Source organism: Planococcus citri, chromosome 5 (genome assembly GCF_950023065.1).
Source record: "Planococcus citri chromosome 5, ihPlaCitr1.1, whole genome shotgun sequence".
Classification (NCBI taxonomy): Eukaryota; Metazoa; Arthropoda; class Insecta; order Hemiptera; family Pseudococcidae; genus Planococcus; species Planococcus citri.
Genome location: NC_088681.1, coordinates 63,687,908 through 63,700,574, shown reverse-complemented (window position 1 = coordinate 63,700,574; position 12,667 = coordinate 63,687,908). Strand labels below are relative to the sequence as shown.

The 12,667-nt window shown below is 34.2% G+C and overlaps 1 protein-coding gene across 1 annotated transcript in view; it reads left to right on the top strand.

Annotated features, from left to right (window-relative positions):
• Positions 1–12,090, top strand: part of LOC135846975 (uncharacterized) — a 32,996-nt gene extending 20,906 nt beyond the window's left edge. The window contains exon 2 of the mRNA XM_065366354.1: positions 9,093–12,090. Coding sequence (XP_065222426.1) covers positions 9,093–10,748 — 1,656 coding nt within the window. The 3' untranslated portion in view covers positions 10,749–12,090. The remainder of the gene's footprint in view (positions 1–9,092) is intronic.
• The last annotated feature ends 577 nt before the right edge of the window (positions 12,091–12,667 follow it).

Sequence of the window (12,667 nt, the reverse complement as noted above, 5' to 3'; positions counted from 1 at the left end):
AATTTTTTTTGCAAAAAAAAAACAAATAAGCAAAAAAGTATTTTTGCCAAAATTACAAAAAATATGTTTGCCAAATCAGAAAAAAATTTTCGCCAAAATTATCAACAATATTCTCGTTTTTTTGCAAAAATTGCTAAAATCTTGTGCTTTTTCCACCAAAATTTCAAAAAAGATCCATCTTCTTTCTCAGCAATAGAAGTCCTGCTTTTTTAATGTCATAATTTTTTGCTAAACCTGTCAAAAAGAATGTCCTACGTACTTCTTTGTCAAAATTGCAAAAACAAAGTTTTACAATTGTGGCAAAAAGCAGGACTATATTTTGCAATTTTTTGCAAAGAAAGGTGGACTTTTTTGCAAGTTTGCAATAGAACCTTTTTCTGGCCACTTTGGCGAGGAAGTAAAAAAAAGTAGCATTTTTATCAAAAAAAGTATAACTTTTTTGCAGTGTGGGCTAAAAAGAGGAATTTTCTGGCAATTTTATAAAGAGCAAGAATTCCTGGAATTCTCATTAAAAACAGTAGCAATAAACTTGCAAAAAAGTCATGTTTTTAGCCAAGATTGCCAAAAAGTATTTTTTCAGAAAAAATTGTCAGAAAAGGGTATTTTTTTCAAAAAACTCCAGAAATTCTTGCTTTAAGTCTCATTTTTGGACTGTTTTTGAACCAAAATTGTATAAAGTAATGGCAGTAATTCACCCCCCCCTCCTTCCAAGAAAAGTAATCCACCAGAATTCTCGCAATTGCCGAAAGAGTCTTGGCTTTCTTGTGGAAATTGTAAACAAGTCCTGCAGTTTTTGTCCAGAACGACAAAAATTCTTGGTTTTTGCCAAAATTGGTAGAAGATCCTGCTTTTTGTCAAAATTTCAAAAAAAAAACTTTTTTTGGTAAAATAAATGGCAAAAATTCTTGGTTTTTGCCAAAATTGGTAAAAGGTTCTGCTTTTTTGTCAAAATTTCAAAAAAACATTCTTTTTTGCTAAAAATAGCAAAAATTCTTGGTTTTTGCCAAAATTGGTAGAAGGTCCTACTTTTCTGTCAGAATTTCAAAAAACATTCTTTTTTGCTAAAAATGGCAAGAATTCTAGGTTTTTGCCAAAATGATCCGAAAAAAAATCCCACCTTTTTGCAAAAATTGTGAAATAAACTCATGTTCTTTGGCAAAAATTGCAAAAAAGTTCCGCCTTCCTTGCAAAAATTGCAAAAAATGCTTTCTGTTTTTGTTAAAAATTCCAGAAATTCCTGCTTTTGCCAAAAATTTCTTTAATAAAGTCCTGTTTTTTTTTTTTTTTTTTTTGTCAAAATTGTGGGAGAATATTTCCTACTTACCTACTTCTCTTATGTAAATTGCAGGAAAGTCTTACTTACTGCTTTAGTCAAAAATTCCAAAAATTTGTGCTTTTATCCAAAATTACTAAAAAGACCTGTTTTTCGTAAAAATTGCAAAAAAGTCCCGCTTTGTTTTACTTTTTTTTGTTGAAATTGCCTCAAAATTTTTCATTTTGCCAAAAACACCAAAAAACCCATTTTTTTTCAATTCAAATTTGGAATTTTTTCATCTATTTTTTTGGTTTTATAATTCTGAAATTTGAAAAAATGTTTCCGGTGCTCTCCGCGAAAATGAAAATTTTTATCCCGAATAAATTCTAAATCTCCCCCCCCCTCTTCCATTGAAACATTTGATAAAATATCCCCCAAACTTTGCTAGCGAAGATGCTAATTTGCCTGGACTAATGGGTACATCTCGTGTTTTGACAACTGCCAGCTGCCTTATACTCGTAATTATAATTATTATAGATTTTACGTGCGATATCTGTTTCGTCAATCATCATCTTTCGGTCATTCCATCATAAGGTTTTACTAATACGTACTTCTTACTGACTAACATGTCGAAAAAAATGCAACTTACAAAACCTTGGTTTCAGTATACGTATATTGGACTCGTTTTCGTATGAGAACAACTCGCTGTATACCTATCTCGGTATAGTCTCTGTATACCTTGGTAATTACTTTATTGTTGTGTTGGAGTTTACTCATCGCGTTGTCCATTTAATTTTGCAATACCATCTTATTCGTACTACTACTCTTAGTTAGGTATACTTTTTTCGGCGAACTGATTCGTAATAAATGGAGCCTTTCCAAGGTCTCGCCTCGTTGCAATTTGCTACATAAACGTTCTCAGTGTTTTTCTCTCTGTCTGTCTCTTATAATATAGTGCTTACCGCTTTGCTTACCTATCCTTGACTTTGAAAATTCTGTCAGCCGCGGCAGCGACTCCATAAATCTAGCTGGAATATCGTAGGTATACATACAAATTGTATTTAAATTACCCGGCTTGCCAACTAATTCGTCTTTCGCGTTCGGTATATATACGAGCAATTTGGTGATTACGTAACCGAATGTCCATTAGCGATGATAAAGAGGCTATGTTAAAGGTATATAAAGGAGAAGAAAAACTCATTCCAGGTCTGGGTAGTGGGTACTACACGCTCTGGCTCTGGTCAAAGATCTGGGTTACGTTTGTGTTTGTACATAAAACGTTTTGCATTCAATGTCGGCTTCGTAGATCGTTGATCGAGTTGGTGTTGTTGTTGTTATTGTTGTTATTATTATTAGTACATATAAACAATGGTCTCGCCGCAGACCGCCTAATTACTTAGCTAGGTATTTGTAGTATGTTGCAGTTGCCTCGGTTCATTGTCGCGAGCTTCTTAATGATTGTCAATTTGTGTTTGTCGTTTCGTAAGTTCGGTGCATGCAGTTTTAAAGACCAGATGTTAGGATACAGTACACGTGGGTGTGGGTGATATTTGAAGTTCAAATGAATCGAATGAGAGGAGGAGGAGGGTGGTACCTCATTTCTTGAATTTATCAATCAAAATTGCGTATACGAGAGAACCTTTGGAAGTGCTAATCTCCGATTTGAACTTCGAACGAAACCAACTTGGATCAAAAGAGCCCGTTCTGAAATCCTTATAGCCCAAATTTCAGCTGCTAAAGTCTATTTTTGCATCTTTTGGCGAATTTTTGAAAATTTTAAAACATTAAAAACCTATTTTTAAACTTTTTCATAAAATATTTTTTTTCGAGAATAATTTCTTCAATTCAACTTCCACATGGGTCATTCTTGAGCCTCCAGAAATTTGCAGGGTGTTCATTCTTTTGAAGACATGATTCTTGTCGACTTTTCCCGATTTCCCAGATCATTTTTTCAATTTTATAAACCTTTCAAAAATCAACTAAGCTCAAAAAGGGAAGAGGAGGCTTGTCATTTTTTTTAAACATCTCGACTGGTGACTCACAGACTAGCAAGTATCATCAGAGGGGGGGGGAGAACTGGACTGACCCAGATGAAAAAATTATGCAAACGAACTCTGAGCTTTGCTCTTAAAAATTAGGAATTTTGACTGCGCAGCTTCTTAAAGGCATCGATTTGATTTTTGATGACCACTTAAATCAAAATTCCAAAATTCACTTCAAGGTGAAAATGCAAAAATCAAAATTTTCAAAAAATACAACAGGGAACAATAATTTTGGTTTTGAAGTTTCCAAAAATCATTTTTAAACACCATCTGGACAAAAAACCTGAAATGGACCCCAGAAAAGGGATAAAATTGAGAATTTTTTAAAAATACTACAATATGTGTACCAAAATGTGGATTTTGAATGTCACAGAAATTTTTTGCAAGAACCATTTGAACCCAAAACCTGAAATGAGCTTCAAAAGAAAATGGAGTAAACATGAAAATTGTCAAAAAATACAATTTTGGATGTCGAAATTTGGGTTTTTAAAAGCGCAGAAATTATTTTTGAATGCCATTGAGCCTCCAGCGAGTTTTTCGAATTTCTCCAGCTGGAATTTCAAATCACTCTAAAGGTGTCAAAAATGAACTTCAGGACTTATGACTTTAATTGGTGCTTTTTGGGAACCCTCTCTACCGTTTTAAGTGGTTCTCACAGGGGTTAAAGTATTGAACGTAAATTTTTGACTAGTTGGTCAATTTCAAAAAATGTCAAAAAATCAATTTTTCAAAGGTATTTTTAAATTGATGTAGGTACCACTTTTTTCAGATTTAAAAATACCGAAATGGGCAATTTTTAAACAAAGATAGACACAAACATTTTGCTCTTTTTTTCAAATATTTCCATCAGTGCTGAAAATATCAAAAATGTGCAAAAGAACCAGACACATTGATTTGAAACATATTGAAAATTAATAGAGTGACTTTTTTTGTAGGAAATACAATTTCTTATAAAAAATAATGATTTTCTAATTTTAAAAATTTTTAGTTTTTTTGAAGATCAAAAGTTCTGAATTTTAAAAAGCTGTTGATAAAAGCCCTGATTTTTGCCACAATCATCGAGGAATCCAATTTTTTGGTAATATTACAGTAAGTCCCGCTTATTAGAATCGCGGATAATAGAATAATTCGGTTAATGGAATGGAATGTGCTGGGACAGAACATTTGTATATCCTTACATGCAAATTTTTTCGTTTATTGGAATAAAAAGAGCATTTCATTCGGTTAATAGAATTAAAAAATCTTCAAAAATGGGAAAAAATCACGAATTTTGGCAAAATTTAACAAAAATTAAATGAAAACATGTGAAAATGGCATAAAAACGCGAAAATAAATATTTTAAATTGGTGAAATTTGGTATAAAATGATGGATTTTTTTTTTTTAATTTTATAATAATCGTACAAAAAAGTGTTCAAAACATATTAAAGGCAGAGTTGCATAAAAAACGTTTTTTTTGAAAAAAAACAAAAAAACGTTTTTTTTTGTTTTAAACAGTTTTTGTTTTAAACAAATGTTAAAAACAGTTCCATCGATTCGTTGTTTAAAACAGTGTTTAAAACATGTTTAAAACACGTTTTAAACAAAATTTTGAATAAATAAGCAAATTGCAAAATGAGTAGGTAGTCAAAACTCAGATCTCAAAAGTCTTACTTTTGTTATTTAAATTTTATTCATCATGTAGTGTTCTTTCTGCCAATGATTGAAATTTCTGTTTATCATTTTTATACTGGTTATCAAATGATTTTTAAATGTGACTGTGATTGTAAAAAATTGAGAATTTCATGAGAAAAATAGAAAAAAAAACATGTTTTTTTTTCATTTCAAAAAAAACAGTGTTTAAAACGTTTTAAACACTTTCCTTGTTTTAAACACTTCAATTTTTTTTGGGCTGTTTAAAACACTGTTTTAAACATGTCTGTTTTTTTTATGCAACCCTGATTAAAGGGCTAAATGTTACTAAAAAACCGAAAAAACTCAACATAATTTGGAATTTTGCATTTTTTATCCTTCCGCTTTATAGAATACTGCGGTTTATAGAATCAAACATACCGGGTCCCAAATCGATTCTAATAAGCGGGACTTACTGTACTAAGTATAAAAAACACAGATTTTTTTGGGTCAAAATAATATTGCAAAAAATATGATTTTTTGCCAGAATTGAAGAGTTCACTGAAAAAGAGGCCTTGGGGCCATTGGTCATTTTTTTTTTTTTGATTTTTACAATTCTGAAAATATTTAAAATTATTTTTTTCATTAATCTCACAATATTCAGTGATATTGAAGTGTTCTTCCATGAAAAAAAAACGAATTGGAAAATGGTTGCTAGTAGAAAAAAATTTCAAGTCCATTTTGAACTTGTAAAAATCAGTGAAAAAAATTGACTAAGTGTTAAAAAGGTAGAGCTGAGAATTACGTACGAGCGAGAGAAACAGTCATGTTACGTGTACAACGTTTATTAGGATAATGAACAACAAGTAAAATAAGTTCAGGTACGAGTGTGATAGAAAGAGATAAGAATTGGTATTGCACATTCCTGCACCAAACATCGACAGGCATAATATTCAACACTAAGGCCCCTTTTCCATGAAGCCCATCCATTGTAAAAAAAAAATTGCAAAAAAATTCTTCTTTGCAAAAAAGTCAAAAGTTCAGTTTTTTGGCCAATGTTGCTTCAAAAAGTTTTTCTTTTGCTCATAAAGTCGTGCTTTGAATGAATGAAATTATTTATTTTAGGACTCTTTGGCATCTGGGCTTTTTTGTGTCCACAATACATTTGCATTATAAACAAAATGAACCGGGTACAGACAACATAACAAGTAAAAAATAATTCACAAAATAACATAGCAAAAAAAGTAAAGATTCACTAAATGAGGTCGTACACAATCCCAATGTGTTTAAAAAGGTGAAAAACCTCTGATATGTATCTTCATTGTCTGATTGAACATCTTTGTAAGTAAGCTCCCTTAGAATTTGCTTTCAGTCTTTCTTATATTTGGGACAGTGGTTAATCAGGTGTATGATGGTAATTGGCACACCACAAGGCCCACAAGGGTCACATTGTTCCAGTTGCTTGTCTTTGAAAAGTGGAGAATGATTATAGGTAGTACCTGTACAACAATGACCATGCTAATTTCAATGTGAATGTAGACCCATCCGCATCCGTCACTTTTGGATGCCACATGTTGATGTGAATTTTGACTCTGTGTCAAGCTAATTGTCGATGTAGTTGTCGACTGATGGTGATCTGATTAGTGTCGACAATTGGCTCAACACAGGGTCGAAATTCACATCGACATGGGGCATCCAAAAGTGACAGATGTGGATAGATCAACATTCACATTGATATTTATGTCGACCTCCTGCATTGTAAAATTATAAAATTTGAGTTTAAAAATTGAAATTTTAAAAATTAAAATTTTTTTCCAAAAATGATTTCCTCTGATGTGGTTATTGCTCGTGCTGAAAACAGCATTGATGCAGATGCGAAGTCCACTTCTGAAGAAGTACAGACAAAAAGTTTGTATAATCACTAATCAGAAAGTTGAACAGAAATTCCTTATATCAAAGATGGTGCAATACTTTATCTAAGATTACTAAACTAATCCATTTTCATGTCGACATGTTGATGTTAATGTTGATGTGAGATTTGACATCGACAAATACATCCACAATATCAACATCATATCGCACCTCGGGAGTTATAAGGTCACATCTCAAAAAAGTGAAATTTTACAGGAGAGTGATTTTCTTTTTTTTTAAAACTTGATTCATTATTTTCATCAACTTATAATCAATTGTGAGGAATGAATAGCATGTCATTTTGAAGATTGGGCACCCTACCTTCATTTAGCATAAGAATATTTTGAAAAATAAAGTCTTAAAGAGGAAATATTTCAATGTTTGGAAAACATTTTGAGTTATAACCTTTCATAAAAAGTGATCTGGAGGCGAAAAAAAGCGTCCAAAAAAATTTTCATGATAACAAAATTGTAGAGAATTAAATTTCCAATCGACATAATGTCGTTAGTTTTTTTCTAGAGTGCTTAGTTTTTGAGTTTTTCCCAAAAAACTAAAATTTTAATACATATGCAAATTAATTTTTCTGAAAAATGTTCTATTTTAAAAATTTTTTGTTTTGGAACAAACCTACAAAAAATACACTCCTTGTGATTATTTTACATCTTAAAAACGTTCAACACTATCTAAACTGGTTTCTGACACTTTGTATGTGCAAATTTTACTCAAAGAAAGAAGAGTTTTTTGAGATGTGACCTTCTAACTCCAAACAACTTGCAATGTTGTAGAAATTTTGAGTTAGGCCCTTTGCATTTTTTACATGATCTAAGCAGCATACCCGACTCAAAGTGTTATTTTTGGTTGGAGGGGGTCATGCAAACCCCAAAAATGCAAAAACATCAAAATCGATTTTTTTTGAGATGTGACCTTATAACTCCCGAGGTGCGATATCATCTACAATCCAAACTGTGGAAAAGTGAATAATTTCATCAATGCCCTAAAAAATTTGTTTTCCTCATTGAACAAGATCATATTTTTGAATGTTTACTAAACTTTTAAACACTAAAACAGAAATTTTAATTCTGAAAAATTGGTCGACATAGTTGTAGATGTAAATTTCAAGCATCAAATGGCATGTCGAGGTATCAGAAATAATGAGAAAATTTCGAAACTTTTCATTTACCTGGCTTTTGTACTGATAGAAGATTCCTACTAAATAATTAATCACTTTTCCATCATTATGTTGAAAAAAAAACATAGTCAATGTAAATGTCGACGTTGACAATTGTTGTGCGGGTATGCCCAATTCACAATTTGGTTAGCGCTACTTCTTCTCTCCTACTTTTCCTGTATGGTGTAACCCTTGAATCAGAACAGAGTCTTGTTTGCTGCACTTGATATTTTATGGCATTTGTGTCATCCTGATCTATGTGAAGATTAATCAGCAGATCTCTACAATGATAGCCAATATAGCAATAAGTAGTATACATCTTTTCTTCCAGTGGAGAGTAAAACATTTTGTAGAAATTAGGATGGCTTGGAGAATTTTTAACTTTCAGGTACCACTTTAACATAAGCTGGTCTCTGCTCTGTGATAAAGGAAGTATTCCAGTCTCTTCAATTAGCTTAGTTATTGGGCTGGTACAAAAAGCTCCTGAGCAGAGTCGAAGTGCTTGATTTTGCACTGAGTTTAGTTTTTTCAATTCAGTCTTTGATGCAGTATTATATATTATTGATCCATAATCAAAGATAGATTGCACATGACTTGAATAAATATGTAGCATGGATTTTCGATCGGCTCCCCATTTTGTACCACTGACTTTTTTGAGTAAATTCAAAGAAATTGTGCCTTTTTTCTTTGTATGCTGTATGTGGATTTTCCAGGTCAACTTTTGATCGGAGTACAGCCCAAGAAACTTGTGAGTTGTTTTGACAAAAATGTCAGAAAATTCTGATTTTTGCCAAAATGGACAAGATAAGGTATTGTAAATGCAGAAAGGACCATTCTTTGTAGGAAATTTGATTTCCTATTTTAAAAAAAGTCCTCTTCACATTTTTGATATTTTTGAAATAAGAGGAATCATACGAGTGTGAAAATAAAAAGAGAAATAGAGTGGGCTTTTCCTTCTCCTAGTTCCCTACCTCCCATTGTTTCAATAATACTTATTAAACCAGCAGCAAGAGATAGTTCGGGAGATAGAACACATCATACCTAATGTCAAACGCTCAACACTCCTCAACATAACTTCAACTAAACCACAACATTATTTCATTACAGAACCTCCTCTGGACAGCGACGGTGCTGCTCTCATTGACATTCGCAGAATGTCGACGAGTACGCGTTAAAACGATAGCATCCACCAGCGAAGAACCAGTCACAGCAGCCGCCCAAGGACAACCTCCTCGGCAGGTTCTTTTCTACGCCGAAGAACCACAAGAACGTTCGCAAGAAGACGAAGCTCCTCAAGTAATCATAGCCCGACCTAGCTTCAGTCGAGCATCCGGCGGTGGCGGTCAGCATCAGCATTTGGCTACCAGAGCCAGACAAGAAACCGCTCCCAAGACTCCTCCAGTTCAGACGATCAGGAATTACAATAAAATCAACGACGATGGCTCGTTCACTTTCGGCTACGAGGCAGCCGATGGTAGTTTCAAGGAAGAAACCAGAGGAACCGATTGCGTAGTTAGAGGCAAATACGGATATGTCGATCCAGACGGTAATAAACGAGAGTTCACTTACGTTTCCGGTAATCCTTGCGATCCAAATTCTATCAGTCAAGAGGAAGAAGATGAGTTGAAGGATAAATCCAACGAAGACGAGAATATCCCAGCGAATATCCCTCGTAGACCTAATTTCGCTCAGCGTCCATTAGCCGTAGCCAAAGCCAGACCGACGACTACGTACTTCCAGCAGAGCTTCAATAACGATAATAGTCTGCAAGATGACGACAACAGTAATCAACTGGTTGAAATCAAGCAACCAGCCAGACCGATCATCAGACCAGGGGCTCGAGAAGACGAACAACTCATCAGGACAACATCTAGACCACTGACCAGAGTAACCATTCCGGCCAGTACGAGGTTCGCAACAGCCGCAGCCACCAGACAAACATCCATCGAGAACCAGCCAGCTACCACGTATCGTCCACAAATCGTACAAATCGCAGTCACCCCCAGTCCGTCGGGCATTTTACCAAAAACCACTCGAGGTCAGTTCGTCACCGTACCCAGTTCTTCGGCAGCTCCTCCTTCAGCCTTCTTTGACGAACAGTTCAAGAAATTCCAACTAGATGGCAGCTCCGGAGGACCTTCCCAGCAGGCTACTTTACCAAAGGGTCTCTCCAGTAACCCTGTCTATTCCACAGAACTCGTCTACGATCCAGCCAGTGGCCAATACAACACCATTGTCTACCAACAAGTACCGAAATTCGGAGGCGAAATCAGCCTGAACCAAAGATTACCCTCATTCGTACCTTCTCCTCAAGTACCCCCTCCTCAACAATCCGTCGCTCCTGGCAGATTCCTTGTCAGCTCAACGACTCCAGCCCCAACTCCACAACCCTTCTTCCAGCAACAGATAATCGAACAACAACGCCAGGCAGCTTTGGTTCAACAATCTCAGCAACTCTACAACCAACAACTTCGCCAACAACAGTTACAGCAACAACAAAGGCAATTTGTGACCGTAGCTCCGCCTTCTCAACAACAAAACTTTGGCCAGCAGACATTGCTGAAACAGAATCCGCACAGATTCCCTCAACCAATCGTTCAACGGTTTCCACCAGAACCGAAACAGTTCGGAAATCAGGAAGCTGCCTCGGCTCAGTTCCAGCAACCGTTCTTCTATTTGAATCCTTCGGTTCCGGATCAAAGACAGAATCTGGCTGCTGGACAAATCGAAGCTTTCCTCAGAGGGCACAATTTACAATTTTAATCGTGCGTAGGTAACTCGGTCGTAATTCACGTTGCCATTATGAGACTGCCAATTTTGAGATTAATTATCGTGATAATAAGAAGAGAAGTCCGTAGGTATACTTAATATATATAAATTCTGCTGTATAAATGTATTTATGTACCTTGGTAATGGGTGTATCGTCAGCGTCGCGTATAATGCGTTAGAATTTTCTCCGACTGGCGAGGGTTTGCTTCCTGGGCCCGATGATGATGGTCGTGTGAAAGTGCGAACGTGTCACGCGTGAAAAACGCCCAGCAGTGTGATTTTTCAATCAGCTAGTGTACGTGATGCTGGGTTTATTTGTATGGTTCTTTCAAATTATCAGAATCCATATTGCGAGATGTAGGTGTACTGATTTTTTTCCTTCTTCGAATATCTGAAATTTTGGTATACTGAATTCAGCAGGTACACCAATTGCCTTCTCTCTCTCTTCTCTTCTTCCTTTTTTCATTATTCAGCTCATCATCCCTGATACCTTGGTTGGAAAAAATTATATCTCTTCTATATACTTCTTATACCTAGTCATTAACATTTATAACAACTTGTACGAATGTGTATTGCAATATTGGCAATAAAATTTAAACAAGCTGTACGGTCTGGGTTCTGGGTAAGTACCCTCATATGTAGATCTGGTTCATGCGTAATCGGTAGGTAGGTATGCGAAATTTAAAATAATAAAAAAAGAATTATCTCTATCTCTCTCTCGTAACCCGGCGTTATCGATTTAAATTTAACAATATAACGTAAAAAAAAAAAGAAAAAAAAATTAAAATTACGAAGAATATGAGAATATAAACAATGCAGCGATGAAGCTCACAGTCAGAAATTCATTACGAACTATGGGTAATTTGAACACGATATTCATTGTTCCACACACTTAACAAGAAGAAATCATTATTACGTATTATAAAGGTATTTCTTTATATTATTTTTTTACTTTTCTTATACTTACATATTCCCGTAGTAATACTTATGAAATAACACTCATCAGTCATCATAGCATCAGAAAAAATTAAAATTAATAAGAGTAGGTATTGTAGTATTTTTTTTCTCTCTCTCTCTGTTTCTATCTCTGTCTTTTTTTTCTCTGTCTTCTTCTCCTTATTCTTCTTTTATTATGATTATTTTTGTTTAAATTATGTTTAAGAATTTTTTTTCTCTTTCGTGTCTGTGTATGTGTTATGTACAGAAGGATATTAATATTCGGAGATATCGTTATGTATATATTTTTAATAGATTGTACTACGCTTTTTATAATTATGTATGTATCTGTTTTTGTGTACTTAATTGCAATACAATAAAATTTTATTTAAATGTGTAAGTCGAAAGATTGATTTGTTTGTTTTTTTTTGACATTTTTTTTGGGGGAGACTTGTGATGTATTATCAGGAAAAATGTTCCGATTCAATTGGAGCCAAGTGGATCACTTTGGGTGCAATTATAATATATTTCATTAGGTGCATTATGATCAAATTAGATGAACAATTTACCAATACGCGGATTTATTTGGACCCAGTTGAATGGGTAAATTGAAATTCAATTTTTTGACGTTTTGCTGAAGAAAAATTGCTTACCATTTTCATTTCGGTAAATGTGATAAAAAAATATGAAAATATTGCATTTCATGACACATATTTTAATCAAATCACATCTTATTATAATTGAGATCCAATCGTATGCGGCTTTTATTAGAATTAGACTCAATTGGATGGAAAAGTTTTTTTCTGGAAATATCTTCCCTGCGATTAAAATTTCAGTTGCTATCATTTTTCATATTTTTTGACCACATTTTGAACATTTGAAGCTCGTTATTTTCCTAGAAAGCATTAAAATTGATTGCGATGGCGAATGCTGAGAATGGTGATGGGAGGAGGGGGGGTGCTCAAATTTTCTCAAAC